The 18,930-nt window shown below is 42.2% G+C and overlaps 1 protein-coding gene across 1 annotated transcript; it reads left to right on the top strand.

Moving 5' to 3' along the window:
* The first annotated feature begins 3,772 nt into the window (after window positions 1–3,772).
* cnot8 (CCR4-NOT transcription complex, subunit 8) lies at window positions 3,773–14,246 on the top strand. The gene is made up of 7 exons (XM_062537243.1): window positions 3,773–3,865; window positions 4,548–4,733; window positions 5,014–5,207; window positions 5,817–5,978; window positions 10,606–10,750; window positions 12,458–12,568; window positions 13,280–14,246. The coding sequence occupies exons 2-7, from the start codon at window positions 4,617–4,619 to the stop codon at window positions 13,406–13,408; spliced, it is 858 nt and encodes a 285-aa protein (XP_062393227.1). The 5' UTR covers window positions 3,773–3,865; window positions 4,548–4,616; the 3' UTR covers window positions 13,409–14,246.
* Window positions 14,247–18,930: the final 4,684 nt, after the last annotated feature.

Below are 18,930 nucleotides of genomic sequence, written 5' to 3'. Positions count from 1 at the left end.
GACAGTATAACTATATATTTCCTATGGAATTACTTTTGCAATATATACACGAGTACTTGATGCAGTCTCTCCGACAGGATGCTGTGCGTGCGGGTCTGCAGGGTGACTTAACTATTTCCTGCGCTTTGGTTCTTTAAGGTCTGGAACAAACAAAAGAGACAGGAGTGATGAGAAAAGATCACACACACACACACACACACACACACACACACACACACACACACATTTAAAGATGCACATACAGTTACACTTTCACTGCATGATGTTCCTCTGAAATTCGCATTTCAAATATGCATTTACCAGTGAAAAACATGATGCATGTTAATTAAGTAACTTTTTTTCTTTCAACTTTCATGTAAAATTTGAACCTTGCTGTATAAAACTGGTCAGTTGTTTGCTTTAAACAAAATGGCACAACAAAGCAATAGGCAGCAACCACACTTGTGAAACTGCTGGCACCATGTGGTCTGCAGGCCTACTTATTTCCGTTTCATTTGAACTAATTGCATGACCCTTATCACTTTCTGTTCCAGTTCTGCACAACCGCAAAATATATTTCCTTCTACACCAAGAAATTAAAATTGATCACTATCAAATAAATTATTTAAAAGTATGGTCTCTAATCTTGTACTATTTATTTATCTATTACTACCACTATTATTATCGTTATTATTATTATTATTATTCGAATTGTAAATTAATAGTGATCAGTGTTTTGAAATATTGAAGAATGAAATAAACCTCTGAGTGGTAACAGTATGCTGAACATTGAATAAAACAACTAAAATAATTTGCAACCAGCAGAATTTGATGAGGATCTGAGTGTGTGTAGAAGTCTTCACTCACAGCAAGGGCAGCAGATGATGACCACAGCCGACAGTAGAACACTCAGAGGGGGCGCAACAACCAGCGCAATGAACCCTGGGAGCTCCACCCCGATGACTGTCCAGCAGTCCTCTTTGTCTGGCTCACCTGCCGCTATTAACAACAAATAATCCAATAATTAAACAAAAACATGCACCTGAGTGACAACGACTACCAGTAATGCTTTAGAACAAAACTCTCTCTCTCTCTCTCTCTCTCTCTCTCTCTCTCTCTCTCACACACACACACACACACACAAACACACAGTGAATGACGAGGCCCACTAACTGGAGAGCGTGACTGCTGAGGAGTTTCCGATCTCGACCATGTTTCCTACACGCTTAGCACAGTAATAGAGCCCCACGTCTTCTGAAGTGATATTCTCAATCCTCAGTTCCATCCGCTTCTGACTGCTATGGTAAGCAGGCACCAGACGGGGGCCAAACTGGGGAGTGGGTGTGAGACTGACTTTATCTGACCGGACGTTAGTCAGCATAGCCAGAGACAGAGAATTATTTGGGCGCAGAACAAACCACATGACCTCAAACTCCACCTCGATTTCACAGGACAGGCTCACCGTGTCTCCCAATTTCAGCGCTTCGACCCCACTGTTGCCTTCTGCCCACCACAGCAGCATGATATCTGTTAAGAGAAACGTAGACAATGTGGACAAAGGAAGCACCTTGAGTCATGGAGAAACAACTCAGTACTGACAAACATGCACTTCTCAGACACTTCTCCCTCCTCCCCCCTCTACCACTAACTCCTCCAGCTACACTTAGACTAGAGGTTAAACATCGACGCTATAGCCTCTGCAGTGGTATTGTTATATATATTTTTCAAGTCGCTTTGGACAAAAGAGTCTGCTACATTAATAAATGTAACTGTAAATGTAAATCGGATTTTCTATCACTGTAGAAAACAATGCTCTCAACAATAAAGGTAAAAATCATTCAAATATGCTTTTCATAAAAGAAAACCACACAAAACAGTAGCTTTTAGGACTTAATTGCCCCTAGTTCTATGACTGATCAAATGATCTTGTTGATGAAGTCGCAGATTTATTTGCTTAAAATGTAAAGCACCACAGTCGATGAGGAGTCTATGATGTTTCCATAATGACGGAGGTACAAAGCTCTAAACTATTCAAACATTACATAAATCAAAGACATTAGGTTACTGGTGTATACTCAATATTTTTTGAACATTCTAACTAAATATTATGTTCCACAACAATGTTAAGTTCTTAACTTCCATGTTGAATTCAATAAACCTTTTAATGTTCAATTTCCAACATCCCCATCACACTGGTGTAAAACCCCTGGGTCCTTTGTTTTAATTCAATTCAGTAAGGCAAAACAACTATAGAATATAATTTTAGAACTAGAACTTACAATTAGGGCTGTCAAATTAATCAACTAATTTTGATTAATTAATTTTAGAAAAAGTAACTCCTTTTAAAAAAAATGCAGATTAATCGATTGTGACCTTTGACCCACAGCCAGTAACCATTAGACTGTAAAATGAAGGAGATAGAAGAGAATGAGCTGCCTAGATCATTGATTGGAACATTACTTTAAAATAAATAAAGAAATAAAAATGGCCTGGTGATGCTGATAAAAATAAAGTGTTGATTAAAATAAAGTCCTCTGCAATGCAGCAAGGGATTTGCATATCACCAGAGTTCGTCAACTCTAAGGTACCAAATCAATGCAAAGAAACAGTGTTGTCATTGAGGCCCCTATAACTGTGGCCTGGAAAAAAAACTTCTTTTGGCACTTTTGAATTGATTTCCTCAGCATATTAGGTCATATTATAGATTGTTATGCCCATTATTTGAACAGTGAAAGTAATAATAGAAGAGTTTTTTAACTTCAATATCACTAATGCTGATTATTCAATGATTCATTTGAATGTAAATTTTAAAATGCTTTCACAGCAAATATATGCGATTAATTAAGATTAATTAATCACAGAGTAATTAATTAGATAACATGTTTTTATCGATTGACAGCCCTACTTACAATAGAAGATGAGCAGTGGTAGACTACTTTCCATTTCCATTTGAACCACTGACAGCACAGAGCAAGTTCTGGGTCTTCACACCAACACACACAACAGGAAATGGTCACGTGTACGGGTAAGACACGCCTATTTATATAGGACCCATTTCTTTTCACGCACAGGGCCATTCAGTGTGCTTTGCATTAACGAAAGTAAAGCTTCATAGTTAATAAAATAGCAAAGAAAACTACACAAAATAGAATAATCAAAAGAAATAAGACACAAATGAGCATAATTAAAATATCTCTCATCATACTGCCCCAAACACACGCTTTACGCGCGCGCGCACACAGCCTAGCCACACACACACACACACACACACACACACACACACACACACACACACACACACACACACACACACACACACACACACACACGGGTAGGCCTCTACTTTTTTTTCACTTGCACTTCAGCGCGACTTGATTGCTTCTCGTCCATAGCTGACTTTGGACAATTGCAGTGACAGCCTCTGATGATTTTGGCTTTTCTTGGTTGGATTGTGGATCTGATCCTTCCATGTTTCGTATGGAGCGATGTTCTACCCAACTAGAGAGTAAGTAGTAGTTATCTTTGGGGTTTAGCTCATTTTTGGCCGACTTAGACGCGGTTGGATCATAGACAGTAAAAAGGGTTGGATTCATTATGAAGGGATGCTGAATATTGCTTGCTGTGCGCACGTGCCAGAGTTGAGCACGGAGGAGCCATCTACGGCTCGGTGGTTGTAAGCTGGTTGTAAGCTGGTTGTAAGCGGAGCGTGAGCTCCCTCTAGCGGCAAAGAATGTGACTCCCCAGGTTTGTAAAGTTTTGGGGAGAGGATCTATGCAAAATGCGCCTGCGTGTTAGCATGTCTGCCACTTCCTAGATACAGAGGAAAGAACCAACGTCTTGCTACCACGGCCCCATCACAACATCAGCCCACACGCGCACAACAAAGGTACAACATTATGCTTTTATTTCTAACATTAATCTCTTACGTGTGTAAATCTCCTGAATACATACAAAATATACGTCCTTAAAATAACGAGTTATCTATTTACACAAGCTAACAAAAGGAGCTGTCTATGCTAACGTTGGCTAACTTAGCAAGCGAGCTATGGCTCCTAACACATGAAAACAATATTAGCAACCAGTTATCGCTAACGTTAGCTGACTTAGCTTGGATGGTTGCAATACTCGTGTTAAGCACAGGTTCTATGTTCAGATCATATTACGTTATTTCAATGTCCTTCCTCTGCTCTTTGGAAGACGATTCGCGCTACAGGTAAATGTAGCTTGTTCTCGTTACATTTGTTTAGGCAACGTTAGCATTTTAACTCACAACTGCAGTTGTTTCTGTGATGATGTTGGCTACACTTATCCAGCGTTAACAATTAGCTTTGCTAGCGTAACGACGACCTAACGGTGTTTGCTTGTTGGCTATGCTAGACAGTTAGCTGTTGAATTGCAGCCCAGAATAACTTTACATTTATCAAGTAACGTTACTGTGCTCTTCTCCAAACAAAGGCTGACATAGAAATTGAAGTCGCTGTTAAAACCTTACTGTTACTTGTTTTAAAAATCTCATGTAAAGACCAATACTTCTGCCCACTGACACTGAGAACTTGCATGTATTACAGTGTGCTTCACTGGCTACTGACGGAGATACAATAACCCGGAGTTTTCAGTCATTTCTTCAACCTGCAAAAATGCCTGCCGCTCTAGCGGATACCAGCCAAATCATCTGTGAAGTATGGGCCAGCAACGTTGAAGAGGAGATGAGGAAAATCCGACAGATCGTTCAGAACTACAACTTCATTGCCATGGTAGACCAATCCAGATGTATACATTTTGTACTGTATTGCAATATGTTGCCAAAGAAAATCTAATATGCTGAAAGCCCTATTAAAGTGATTGACAGAAGTGTGTCTTTTAGGCTGTCTCTCAGACCACCTACTTGCACACTTCATATACTTAGTTTAAGCATATTGTGCAAATATTAACCATCGAAAAGTGGGCACAATGTAAGTAAGCGCTCAGTGAACTGACGGAAGTATGCGGTTTGAGACACAACCTTACACTGTTTTTGTACTCTTTGTTTTGCAGGACACAGAATTTCCTGGCGTGGTTGTCAGACCGATCGGAGAGTTTCGGAGCACTGTGGACTATCAATATCAGCTCCTGCGATGTAATGTCGACTTACTGAAGATCATTCAACTCGGCCTCACATTTATGAATGAAGATGGAGACTACCCCCAAGGGACAACAACGTGGCAGTTCAACTTCAAGTTCAATTTAACGTAGGGGGGCTCATAAACTTTACTTGAAATGCAGTTGTGTTTTTGTAGTCAGGGTCTGTCTCTGATGCATGGGGAGCAACTGGCATGTTTGGTCTCACATGGGGCACAGATTAGGGCTGAGTGTAGGAAGTGGGTGGCGCCACAAACCTTTTGAGGAGCACAGGGCGGAGGGAAGAGTTTTGCGCAAAATACGGGTTGTAAGAAAAAAAAACACACACACACAGCCTGAATATGGATAATGCATGTGAGTGTGTGTCTGTGTGTATGGGAGAGTGTACCATTGAGTAGTATTTGTTTTCAAAGCTTGCAAAACATATTTTGATGCTCCATTCTGTGTTCTGTTATACTTACTGATGTATACGTCACATTCTGAATTCTGTTATACCTAGCTATGTGTTCGTCACATTCTGAGTTCTGTTGTACTTATCGACGTGTACATCACATTTTGTGTTCTGTTGTACTTATTGGCATGTATGTCACATTCTGTATTCTGTTATACTTAACTACATCTCATTCTGAATTCTGTTATACTTATCTACGAGTAAGTCACATTCTGTGTTCTGTGTGCTTATCGAAGTGTACGTTGTCTGTTTCTACCTCCTCTGGCAGAGAGGACATGTACTCGCAGGACTCCATAGACCTGCTGCAGAACTCTGGGCTGCAGTTCAAGAAGCATGAGGAGGAGGGGATCGACACACTCTACTTCGCCGAGCTGCTGATGACCTCGGGCCTGGTGCTGTGTGAGAACGTCAAGTGGCTGTCCTTCCACAGGTGGGTCTGACCAGAGACACACACAAACACATGCACACACACACACACACACACACACACTCACTCTCCTCGCACTCACTCACTCTCTCTCTCTCTCTCTCTCTGCACCACACACACACTCTCTTTCTCTTTCTCTCTTTCTCCATACACTCAGACACACACACTCTCCACACACACATACTCACGCACTCACTCACTCTCTCTTTCTCTCCACATACATACACACACACTCTCTCCCCCTACACACACTCACTCTCTCTTTCTTGCCTTTTTTTCTCTCTCCACACACAGACACACACTCTCTCTCTTCACACACTTCCATCGCAGACATTGCCGCATATGGATAGTAGGCAGCCTCAATGATACATCAATGCTGCCTTCAAAAAGGGGTAATTCTAAGGTATCTTAGAAGGCAGCACAAATAGTTTTTTTCAGTTTCGAACAGCACTTGCTGCCTCTCCCTCCTGTTAGATATCTTAAAAGGCATTTTTTTACAGAACAGAGCCACACAGCTCCATCTTAGCGCCCTCTTCTCCGGCCGGGATCGTTGTGTTGTGGAGACCCTGCACGATCTGTAACCTGTAGCTTGTCTTGAACCCACACTCTTGTATGTTGGATATGAGCATCATTCTACCAAGGAGGCTAAAACCCAAAGGTACTAGCAGCTAGTGTTGCTAGCACACCTCTTAAGGTATCGTGAGAGTTAGGCTGTCTCACTGCATAACTCTGTGATGACCTTTATTCGACACTACGTTTACACTTCGGGTGCCCAGCCATAGGTTGGATGTGCAACCCAGCTTTATTCGCCCCTGTGTTTACACTGAGGGTGCTCAGCCATAGGTTGGATGTGCAACCCACCTTTATTCGCCCCTGTGTTTACACTGAGGGTGCTCAGCCATAGGTTGGATGTGCAACCCACCTTTATTCGCCCCTGCGTTTACACTGAGGGTGCCCAGCCATAGGTTGGATGTGCAACCCACCTTGATGCACCGCTGCAGATCAGCTTCCAGCAGCAAGGAACACAGTCAGCCTCTGGATTTGTGTAGAGAGGCTTGGGAATGACCACAATGTGACCATTTAGCTCTAGCATCATATCTTAATGTCTTGGTAATGTCTTGTTCAAGGTTTTTATGTTTTAAAAATAAGACCATTGTGTTAGTCCTAATCTTCACTCATTGAACCATAAAACGCACAGAGAGCGCAAGGTTTCAGGCTGTACTGAGACCAGTGTGAGAACACTTGGGTACAGCGCAAGGTCGACACATGATGACGCCATTTAAAAAGGCCTAACAGTGCACACATAGACATTCACAGCATAGACAGTGATTTGACCATAAACAGTGGAAAAGATGATACACTAGCTGCTAGCAAGGTCTAGTCAGCACAACATGTACCCCAACACACAGACACATAGGCGGTGATTTGATCATAATCCGTGAAAAGAACAAAACAATAGCAAGGTCAAGCCAGCACAGCACCCAACACGCCGATCAACTGGCATTAGAAACATAGAAACAAAATGGGTGAAAGGTTGTGCCATGTTTTAACCAAAGACTGGGCCCTGATTTGTATGGCACGCAATGTGCCATGCAATATTTCAGCACTATCCTGCACAAACTATTGCTCATTTAGTGACTGGGCAAAAGCATCGTGACACAGTATTTCTTGCAAACATGGTATAAGGTGGAGGGTTAGATTTTTAAAAATACGACCACTAGATATTAAAAAAAATCGACTACTTACTCAACTGATTCCTACGTAATTGCACCCTTCATAGAGTTACAGGTTGTCAGACTGGAATTAGGCACTAGGCAGTGGGCCGGATTTGTTGGAATGAGACCTCCTGGGTAGCCTGGCAAGCCAAACTATACAGAAATGTATAGTCTGGAGTCGGACCATTCACAGAGCTGAAGCCTGTGGGTGGGATGAACCGGTGTCTTTCAAACTACCATGTAATAGGCCAGCACTTGTGACCAATCGTAGCCGGTCAGCAAAACAGCAAATGCATCCTTTAAAATTAATGACTTGAGTGCTTCTTGCTGCTCAACCTTCAAAGAAAAGCCCAAGTCTAACTCTAAACAAATTGTTTGCTTCGTTAGCCTCATCCATCTTTTGTTGTTCTCTATGATTGTTGCAACACGGTCTCACACCCAACTCGTTGAACGAGGACGCATGGTCAAGCCCCTTGGCGTCAATATCGGAAGCCGAAGGTGCCTCACAGCTCTGTCGTCACCGTACTAAGGCAGGCTCAAGGACTCTGTACACAGATAGAGCGTTCTGATTGGACAGGCTGGCCTGGTGTTGAACGCAGGCTTGGCCTTAACGGTGCGACCCTAGACCATCCTGCTAGGCAAAAAAATATGTTTTGCCGAGTTTTAGAGGATTTAGAAGGTGGTCCGTGGGGGGTGTTTGGGAACCGCTGCTGCACTAGACCATCACCACCAAACGCACTGCAGCTCTCGGTGTTGTCTTATGATGTGAGCTAGAGCCGGGGTCTGCTGGCTATTGCCTGTGAAATGTGTTATCGTTATGAATTTTGCACAGAGGTGATGCCCTAGACTAGATTTGTTGGGCATTTAAGCTGTTGGGAATCAATGGTTATGATCAAGCTACATTTTAAGTAATACTGTATTGTGTAAACCCAGTGTGTAAGTGGGGTAGATATGTGTTATCGTTATGAATTTTGCACAGAGGTGATGCCCTAGACTAGATTTGTTGGGCATTTAAGCTGTTGGGAATCAATGGTTATGATCAAGCTACATTTTAAGTAATACTGTATTGTGTAAACCCAGTGTGTAAGTGGGGTAGATACAGTGGGTATAGTAAGTATTCACACCCATGCTAAAGTTGACTAAAAAGAGGAATATAAAATCATCTTTTGAGAATTGATTGTAATGCCTTAATTCAAAAAATGAGTAAAAATCAAACCGCTAGGGACACTAATTTTCTTTGTGATTGAAGAATGTATCGTAAATAGATAAATGTTCTTCCTTAAATACAGGTTGCATAAGTAATTGACCCATGTTAAATTCCCATAGGAGCAGGAGGATTTTTTATATGTTTTTATTTTTAAAGGCTAGCTATTTCATGGATCCAGGATATTATGCATCCTGATAAAGTTCCCTTGGCCTTTGAAATTAAAATAGCCCCACATCATCACATATCCTTCACCATAGTTAGAGATTGGCATGGTGCTTTTTTCCAGTTAGCCTATTAGCCTGTTTGATTTGCATTGAGCTCAATGAGCATCAAACAGGCTAATAGGCTAACTGGAAAAAGCACCATGCCAATCTCTAGATATGGTGAAGGGTATGTGATGATGTGGGGCTATTTTAATTCCAAAGGCCAAGGGAACTTTATCAGGATGCATAATATCCTGGATCCATGAAATAGCTGACCTTTAAAAATAAAAACATATAAAAAATCCTCCTGCTCCTATGGGAATTTAACATAGGGGTCAATTACTTATGCAACCTGTATTTAAGGAAGAACATTTATCTATTTACTATACATTCTTCAATCACAAAGAAAATTAGTGTCCTTAGCGGTTTGATTTTTACTCATTTTTTGAATTAAGGCATTACAATCAATTCTCAAAAGATGATTTTATATTCCTCTTTTTAGTCAACTTTAGCATGGGTGTGAATACTTACTATACCCACTGTATGTGTTATCGTTATGAATTTTGCACAGAGGTGATGCCCTAGACTAGATTTGTTGGGCATTTATGCTGTTGGGAATCAATGGTTATGATCAAGCTACATTTTAAGTAATACTGTATTGTGTAAACCCAGTGTGTAAGTGTGGTACTGTAGATATGTGTTATCGTTATGAATTTTGCACAGAGGTGATGCCCTAGACTAGCCTCGCGAGCCATCCACGTACTTCCGGCCAAGGATTGCCTCCACTACGTGTCTGGCCGTGCTCCTCTGTGGAGCATTCTGCTCGGTAGAATTGTAACAGAACGCCCCCCCTCCAGAAAGCAGCCAATAAACGAAGAGACGGGTTGGTGGGGGCGAAAGGGGGAGGGCGCTCGTGACGATGACGTTAAACGCCTGCGCTATGTTGTTCTCAGCTGTCCAATCAATTCAAACCAGAACTGGGCGTTACTTCCCGCTTCCTGCAAGCGCTTCAGAGCAAAGAAATTCCAGACCATAATACGAAATGAAATGGTAGTATTATGGGATGGTCAGGACCAGGCTAGCCCTAGACTAGATTTGTTGGGCATTTATGCTGTTGGGAATCAATGGTTATGATCAAGCTAAATTTTAAGTAATACTGTATTGTGTAAACCCAGTGTGTAAGTGTGAAAGATATGTTGCATGAAATTGGTTGATTAATGAGGTGGTGGTGGTGGTGAGCCTTGAAACAGTGGGTTCAGTTCCCGGTTAGTTGTGCCTTTGATTAAGGCATGTAACCACAAGCTGCTCCAGGGACGATGGCCCTTGTAATGTAAGTGACATGTAAGTCACTCTGGACAGAAGTGTCTGCTGAATTGATAAATGTAAAATGTTAATGTTACTGTTGATGTTGGTGTCTCTCCGATGCTGACGTGTCTCTCCCATGCTGATGTGTCTCTGCGAGGCTAATGCTAATCTCTTCGATGCTGTCTCTCCTCCCTCTGCAGTGGCTACGACTTCGGCTATCTGGTGAAGCTGCTGACGGACTCGAGGCTGCCCGAGGAAGAGCACGAGTTCTTCCACATCCTCAACCTCTTCTTCCCAGCCATCTATGACGTCAAGTACCTCATGAAGAGCTGCAAGAACCTGAAGGTATGCCCCCCACCCTCCCCTCCCTTGCCCCTGCCACTGCACGTGCCCGCTCATGGATCAATGATGTCTGTTGTTCCTTAGGGGCAGTTTGTAGTACAGACAGCAGCGTCCACTCAAATCAAAACTGAACACCAATAGCATTCAAACACATAAAACATTCAAGTCATCAAAATACCTAATCTGTGGGGTTAAAATAAACTAGAAACTGAAACGCTTCAATCCGACAATCAATGCGTTGTCTGGCAATTAATGCTTGTGTTCAAGATTAGATTTAAAGTTTAGAAAAGTTAAAGTTGACTGATATTTTGCAGGCACTCCAAAGTGACAGGGATATAGGGAGAGATAAGGAATATTCTGGATATGAGAGGAAATTGGTGTTTGAGATGTTGAGAGGTCTGTGCAGGTGTTTGAGATTGAGTTGGAGACAGATGGGTGGCAGAGTTGTGTAACCAGCAGGTGGAGCAAGTGGTCAAGATTTTATGTGCAGAAAGTTGGTTTAGGTCAGTAGAGTGAATGTGGAGGTATTGTAGATATCTGATTTGATGTTAATTAGAGAAAGTGAATTAATAGACAAAGATTATGAAGATAATGGAGATGGAGATGTTTAACATGTTTTAAACTCATTGACAGTTAGATGGATTTGGCGAGCAGAGTGTGGATGTGTGAATTTCAGGGTGTTAATATAGGATGTCCTGCTGTGGATGTCTTGTGGATGTTTGAATATGTGTAGATATTTGGGGTTTTATGTCTGGCTTTAGTATTTGGATATTGGAGTGTTTTACTGTGTGTGTGTTTACCTGTGTAGAGGGGGTCTTTAATGTGTTGGTGTATTTGCCTGAGTATAGCGGTCTTCAGGTGGGGATGGTGTTTAGTGTGTGTGTGTGTGTGTCTGTGCATGGGGGGCCTTCAGGAGGTGATGGTGTTTATCGTGTGTCTGTGCAGGAGGGTCCTCAGGTGGTGATGGTGTCGTGTGTGTGTGTGTGTGTGTGTGTGTGTGTCAGTAGCCCACATCATGAACAGCTGTAGCTCCCTTAAAGGGCTGTATATTGCCAGACATGATAGGCCTGTGGACCTCATACTGTAGCTCCTCAGATCTCACACACAGAGGAAGAGCAGATCTACAAACACACCACTGTCTGTCCACTCTAAATGGTTTAATTCCCCTGCAAACACCTTCTCTGGAATTGCAAACACACCAGACATTATCATCATTTCTCAGAGTGCTAAAACAGTTCAAATATTTGAAGTGGCATGTGCTTTTGATCTATTTATGGAGGACTCATACTGTGCAAAAACGCTTAAATACCAGCCTTTGATTTCTGTCATTGAGAACCTAGGTTACAAATGCCAGCTCATTGTGTTAGTGTTTGGTAGCCTTGGTCATGTAGGTTGGCGGTCCGTGGACTTTGCATTGGGGGACTATATAAGACTAAGCAGCTAGTAAAATACTGTTCCATATCAGCAGTTATAGGAAGCATGTTTATTTGGAAGAGACGATGTTTCCTATACCCTTGAACCTGTAAACTCATGATATATTGTTGAACTGCTTTAATCTACTGCATTATTCAAGAGATTTGATTCCTAATGTAACTTGACTTGTAAAGTGGAATCAAATAAAGTATATAAATTGTTTGCCTGTGCAGGGGGGTCTTCAGGTGGTCATGGTGTCTAATGTGTCTGTGTGTGTGTGTGTGTTTGCCTGTGCAGGGGGGTCTTCAGGAGGTGGCGGACCAGTTGGAGCTGAAGAGGATCGGCAGGCAGCACCAGGCCGGCTCGGACTCGCTGCTCACTGGGATGGCCTTCTTCCGCATGAAAGAGGTACACACCTGCTCCTTTTCTCAGAAGTACACACTTTAAGTACAGCACCATACTGTGCAACCTGTTTCTATTCTCAGAAGTACACACTAAAAATACAGCACCATACTGTACAACCTGCTCCTTTTCTCAGAAATCTGTTTTGCACGTTCAGTGTTTACCACACAAAAGATGAACAAACTCATGCTTGAATCGTAACCACATAAGAGAGGTAGATTTCTCAGTTATTGCTCCAGGAGTGAAGCTGAGGTTGTTTCGAGCATCACGTCTTACTATGTCATGTGTTAACAACTGACAGGGTTTCCCTGAAAGTAGGTCTTGTGGATTATGGCAGAAATCATTATCATGATTATTTTGGTCAATATTGACATCACAATTGTTAAACACAGTTATTCATTGATTTTGGAACTGTCATTAATTTTCAAAGGTTGATTTTTTATTTTACAGTTAATTAAAAGTATTTTGTTAATCTGTCACACACGACAAGTCAAGAAAATAGGAGAGCATTGTTTTATATTTTGATCATGTTGTTTTCAGAATCATTGGAAGTCATAATCGACGATTAATCGATTAATTGCACAGCCCTACCTAAAAGATTATCAATGAAAGTGTTCTGTTCCACTAGACCACAGTACTACTAGTTCTCAAGTGCCTGTGTGTGCACTAGTGTGTGTCGAGAGTGCTGAGGAAACCGATTTGTGGTTCATTTTGCAGTTATTCTTTGAAGACAACATCGATGACGCCAAGTACTGCGGCCGATTGTATGGGCTGGGGTCCGGCTCCACCCAAAATCAGAACGGCATCTCAAACTCGTCCCAGGAAGAGAGCAATAACAAGCACTGACCCCCAGAACCTGCAGGACCATGATGCACTTGTTTTCAATTCCATTCAACAACTTTGTGTCTACGGTATCAACCCTTCCTGCAACAAAATGCAACTCTGTTCAGAGAAAAAACAAACACAAAACAAAAACACCAACAACAATACCAACAAAAACAAAAAATAATCAAGAATCATTCCAGGGGGACTTCAGCATATTCCCAAACAGAAAACACACAAAAAATAAATCAGTCCAAGTAATTTGGATGACGTTAGGTTTTGTATTCAACCGTGTATTTTCAGTTTTACAGCATTACAACAGGTTCTTGTTTGTGGCTGGAGTGGGGAACTGTACCCCTGGCAATCATGAACACCAGCGAGCACCTGTGGGCCTAGTCCGCCCCCAACAGCCACCAGCTAACACACACACACACACACTCACTCTGGTTCAGGTCTGGCTACAACTTTGCACAGGCCTGGGCCAGTGTGTGTGTCTGCCACCGCCAGGGTACAGTTCTTACCTCCGGGTCTCATTTTGAAAACAGGAGGAATGAGGGGACAGACTGCTTGTGGGGGGGAATTGGAGTTTTTAACGTAAGCTTTAACAAAAGAGAGAGAGAGCGAGAGAAAAAGAGGAGTTGGGTTGGTGACCGTGACCAGTGTTTTCTGCGCACTCCCCCCCCCCACGCAGAGTCTCTGTGGGTATTTTATTTGGGTTGTGCCCGTCGGGTGGGACGGGCGGGCATTGGCCCCACAGCCATGTCTTCTACTCCATGAATGTCCAACCGATATGTGTGGCATCTTTTTATTGTAAAGGATATGTGTTGTTTAAAGCTGTTGTACATTAAAATGTTTATATCCAGCAGTGCTACTGTGCTTCTTTCTTTTACGTTTTGAAAAAATATATAGTAAAGTATGTGTTCAGAAAGATTAGTTGCAGCGGACATGCCCCTGTGGTCTTGTTTCTTGTTTTTAAAATTGAAGAAGATTTGCCCAACAGGGTCTAGCAGGGTGAAATCTCCAGTCACCACAGGGCTGAGATAGGCACAAGACTGCTTAAAGATGACCACATTAACATATCGCCATAATGGTCCATCACAGGGGTGCACTCCTAAAGAAAGGGTTCTTGAGGTGCTATATAGAACCATGCAGGCTTTAAAGAACCGGGGTTCCTTTGATGAACTCATCATTTAGGGGTGGCACATATGAAACATGCAATAAAACCATTTTAGGTTCTGTATACTGTATATACAGTATTGCACCTTTTTTTTCTTAGAGTGAGATTGGGACAAGACTGCTTAAAGAGGAACTATGCAGATTTGGCTTCACTGTTTTCTCGTTTTACGCATGCAGGTTTCTCTGCAGAGCTTCCCCTAGACAGCTTTAGTGTGTAGATTTTACAACACTCCTCAATCGGTCAGTCTGCCTTTTCATGAGCATGATCGCGAGGCTGCAATACTTTCTGTTTGTCAATGCTACGGCCCGGTGGCACAATCTTGCAAGCGTGATTGTTCAGCTCACAGGCATTAGGGGGAAAGCAAGACGGCCATCATTCAACCCGTAAAATAACCATTCCAATGACTCTGAAGCTGAGCAGTTAAGGTAAATTAAGCCAAAAAAAAACCTTGCATAGTTCACCTTTAAAGGCGACCACATTAGCAGATATCATATCTTGAATTTCCCCTTGGGGATCAATAAAGTATCTATCTATCTATATATAAGCATTAGCCACTCTGTGGGCTATAGTGAGCCAGAGCCATGAAGTAGTGTGTTAGCCACTCTGTGGGCTATACTCTGGTGGGCCAGGCCCATGAAGTAGTGCGTTAGCCACTCTGTGGGCTATACTCTGGTGGGCCAGGCCCATGAAGTAGTGGCATGCATGAATAGTGTAAAGACTGTCCGGGTAACAGTGAGTGCAGTGTTTAGTTTTGCAAAATAGGAAGTGGACTCTGTGGTAATTGTCTTCTGAAACATTGTTGTTGTGGTTGTAGTTCTGAGAAATGTTGCTGTGGAACATGGCAACGTCTTTGGAAATTATCTTATTTACCGTCCTGCCCAGAGTCAGACATCTAATACAGACCCTTCACAAGAGACCCAAGAGACCGCATTCCCCCTCCAGACAATTGCACTTGATGCACTTATTCTCACTGCATTCTACCTATTCAAAATGTTCCTGGAATTGTTGTTAGAATTACTTTAAAAAGCTTAAAATGTTAACCATGTTATAAGTCGCTTTGGAGATCTATTGGCTAGTTGGTTCTACCACCTGATTTAACTATAAAAAAAGACGACGGTTGTACATGATTGTTGCTCCTGCCGTCACTGATTACCACCCAGACACCTGTGCCTGTGATGTTTGGTTTGTCGGAGGGAAATGTATTTGCTTGCTGTGTGGGGTAAGATTCTACAAATAGAACAGGACAGGACCCAACAGGTGTAGAATTATCTGAGAATGTGACTGATGATTATCTGACAGACAAGAAATGACATGCCTCATTTGGCATCCTGGATTGGGACTTTACTCACCGAGATACAGTCAATTGGACTAAGTTAACATGGAATTTTCTCTTAAAAAAAAAACAAAAAAACAACGTATCTATGTACGTTAATTATGTTTGTTGTACGTCTTAGTGTCAAGGGTTATGCCCCTCCATCCGGCATCTTTTGTATGTGTCAAAGTCTTGTGAGTGGAGCGCTTTGGGTTGCACTCTGTGCATGTTAAATGCGTTAGGCCTATACAAATAAACGGACAATGCCGTCAGTATGGTAGTTGGAGATGAAGTAGATTGTCAGTGCTTGATATGCAGCCTTAGTACTGTTGTGGTGGTGCAAAAGGCATGTGTCAGCTAGACTGTACAGCCTTAGCAAGTTCCTTAGCCGTAGTTCCTTGAAAATTTGTGACAACGTGTTTTTGAACATGGCTCATGGAGCATGTCATCACTTTAACAAAGCACAGAAACTGAGTAGTTTTCCATTATTTAAGCCTGTTGGTTAAAGCTGATGCATTCAGAGTTCCTTTCACTGCAAATAAGGGGCCAAGCCCAGCTCGGGGATGGCCCCTTTCTGTTCCAAAATGACACTAGTGCACAAAGCAATTGGTCCATAAAGACATGGATGACAGAGTTTGGTGTGGATGAACTTGACTGGCCTGCACAGAGTCCCTCAACCAGACAGAACACCTTTGGGATGAATTAGAGCGGAGACTGAGAGCCAGTGTGTGTTTGTATGTGCCCTCACAAATGCGCTTCTGGAAGAATTGTCAAAAATTCCTATAAACACACTCCTAAACCTTGTGGAAAGCCTTCCCAGAAGAGTTGAAGCTGTTATACTGTAGCTGGCTGCAAAGGGTGGACCGACGTCATTAAACCCTTACGGATTAAGAAAGGGAAGTTCATATGAGTCAAGGCAGTATTTGCCAATATAGTGTACATTTAGATACCACCTGTGTTAACTGAAACCTCCCTCTGTGGGAATCATTAGTGAGAAGAATGTTTGTTGTAAAGGTGTCTGATGGTGTTGACCAGGGTGGGGTACCAACGCAAACCTGTCAACATTGGCGCATGGACACATGGATATGATGGAGGTAGTGTGGCTGCTCTAACCTGTTAACATGGGCGCATGGATATGGTGGAGGTAGTGTAGTCTAATCTGTTAGGATGGGCACATGGACATATGGTGGAGGTAGTGTGGCTCCTCTAACCTGTTACAGTTTTTCTCAATTGTTTACACACAATTTCTGGTACTTGAGACACAATTCCCATAATATGTAGCTCATGCACCAACCTCCTGAACCGATTCTGCTGAACTATAAGCACAATTTCGGCTTTACACTCAAATTGCAGTTCTATAACACAATGTTTTCAAAACACTACACACAATTCTGTGCATTAGACACAATTTTCATGAAGAAAATCTCTTGTTTTCACAAAGAACACACTGCCATTCAAATTCTAAAGCTAACTGCCCTACCATGCACACTGACTCATCAGATTGGCAAACTCCTGTCACACAGTCTTACAATTAGCAATCAGAGCTTTAGTATTACAGTAGTAGTACAGGCAGAGGCAGAGCCAGAGGAGTGAGAGTAAGAGGAGGAGGACGGGGAGGCCAAGGACTAATCTCCGATGAGATCCGAGCCACTAGAACATTGCAGTGCTGCGTATCAATACAGTACAGTACCGTACAGTACAAGCTCAATGAGCACGGTAGTACAGTATTGCCTGTGGGCTGTTCTGTAGGACTGTAAAAATAAAGTATATTTCAAGTATTTGGGGAAAGTATTCCTACTTTGGATTCCTACACAGTTTACAATATTTTACTATTTGTTTGGCAGCCGAAAGATTACCAACACAAGGGCTTCTGTCTCCTGAACAGGAAACTGAAATCATGAGCATTGTCCTAGAAAAAACGGCATAACATTACAGGGAATACAAAGGAAAATAATAGAAAACAATGAGATATTTCAAAATATTGATAGGGTAAGCATATCAACTTACTGTATCAGCTTATCTACTGTTTGTAGTACTGTTTGTAGTGTAACACTGAACAAAAAAAAGGTCCAAGTCATTATAATGAATGAAGAAGAAGTGTTTTCAATACATCGCAGTGTTTTACACTGAGCACATCAGTGTTCAACTGGTCCTTGTAAATGTCTTGATATATGATGGTGTGTGTGTGTCTCTTGAGAACAAAAGAGCATTTTGAGGAGAAATTACATTGTTTTGAAGGTAAAGTGTAATTTTGCAGGAGAATTGTGGAGTTTTGCCCATTGTGTGTGTTGTTTTGGATTTGTGTGTAAAGTTCTGAGAATGTGAGGCATGTTTTCAGAAAATGTGTGTTAACAATCGAGAAAAACTGTAACATGGGCGCATGGATATGATGGAGGTACTGTGGCTCCTCTAACCTGTTAACATGGGCGCATGGATATGATGGAGGTACTGTGGCTCCTCTAACCTGTTAACATGGGCGCATGGATATGATGGAGGTATTGTGGCTCCTCTAACATGGGTGCATGGATCTGATATATGGAGGTAGTGTGCTCTAACCTGTTAACATGGGCGCATGGATATGAGACATGATGGAGGTAGTGTGGCTCCTCTAACCTGTTAACATGGGCGCATGGATATGAGATATATGATGGAGGTAGTGTGGCTCCTCTAACCTGTTAACATGGGTGCGGAATGCCCCCCACCCCAATAGGAATAGGCCTATGAGCAGAAATAGAGGGTTGTCCTCATTTTGGCTGATTTGTCCTCACTTTTAAACACAACCTGGCCTTCTTTTCAGAGTCTGGTTGGCGGTCACCCTATTTCTGCTACTTTATAGTACACATGTGACCACCACTTCCCCTTATGAACACAAATCATGACTATTAACTGGTCTTTTCAAAGTTATTTCTGCACATAACCTCTTGCAGCCTCGTCAAGCAGAAAAAAAATAGGCGACCCTTCTATGCTCTAGCTGGGTTGTGGTTCAGGCCTGAGAGACCTGAAAAAGCTGCCGCTAATATTCATTATAATTATTTCAAAGCCTTTCATTATTAGAAC

This window comes from Sardina pilchardus, chromosome 5 (assembly GCF_963854185.1).
Source record: "Sardina pilchardus chromosome 5, fSarPil1.1, whole genome shotgun sequence".
NCBI lineage: Eukaryota > Metazoa > Chordata > Actinopteri > Clupeiformes > Clupeidae > Sardina > Sardina pilchardus.
This window is presented reverse-complemented; position numbering and strand designations above follow the sequence as displayed.

Coding starts and splice junctions, on each gene's coding strand:
- cnot8 (XM_062537243.1), top strand. CDS start 4,617: ATGCCTGCCGCTCTAGCGGATACCAGCCAAATCATCTGTGAAGTATGG. Junction 4,734..5,013: donor ACTACAACTTCATTGCCATG/GTAGACCAATCC, acceptor TTTGTTTTGCAG/GACACAGAATTTCCTGGCGT. Junction 5,208..5,816: donor AACTTCAAGTTCAATTTAAC/GTAGGGGGGCTC, acceptor CTCCTCTGGCAG/AGAGGACATGTACTCGCAGG.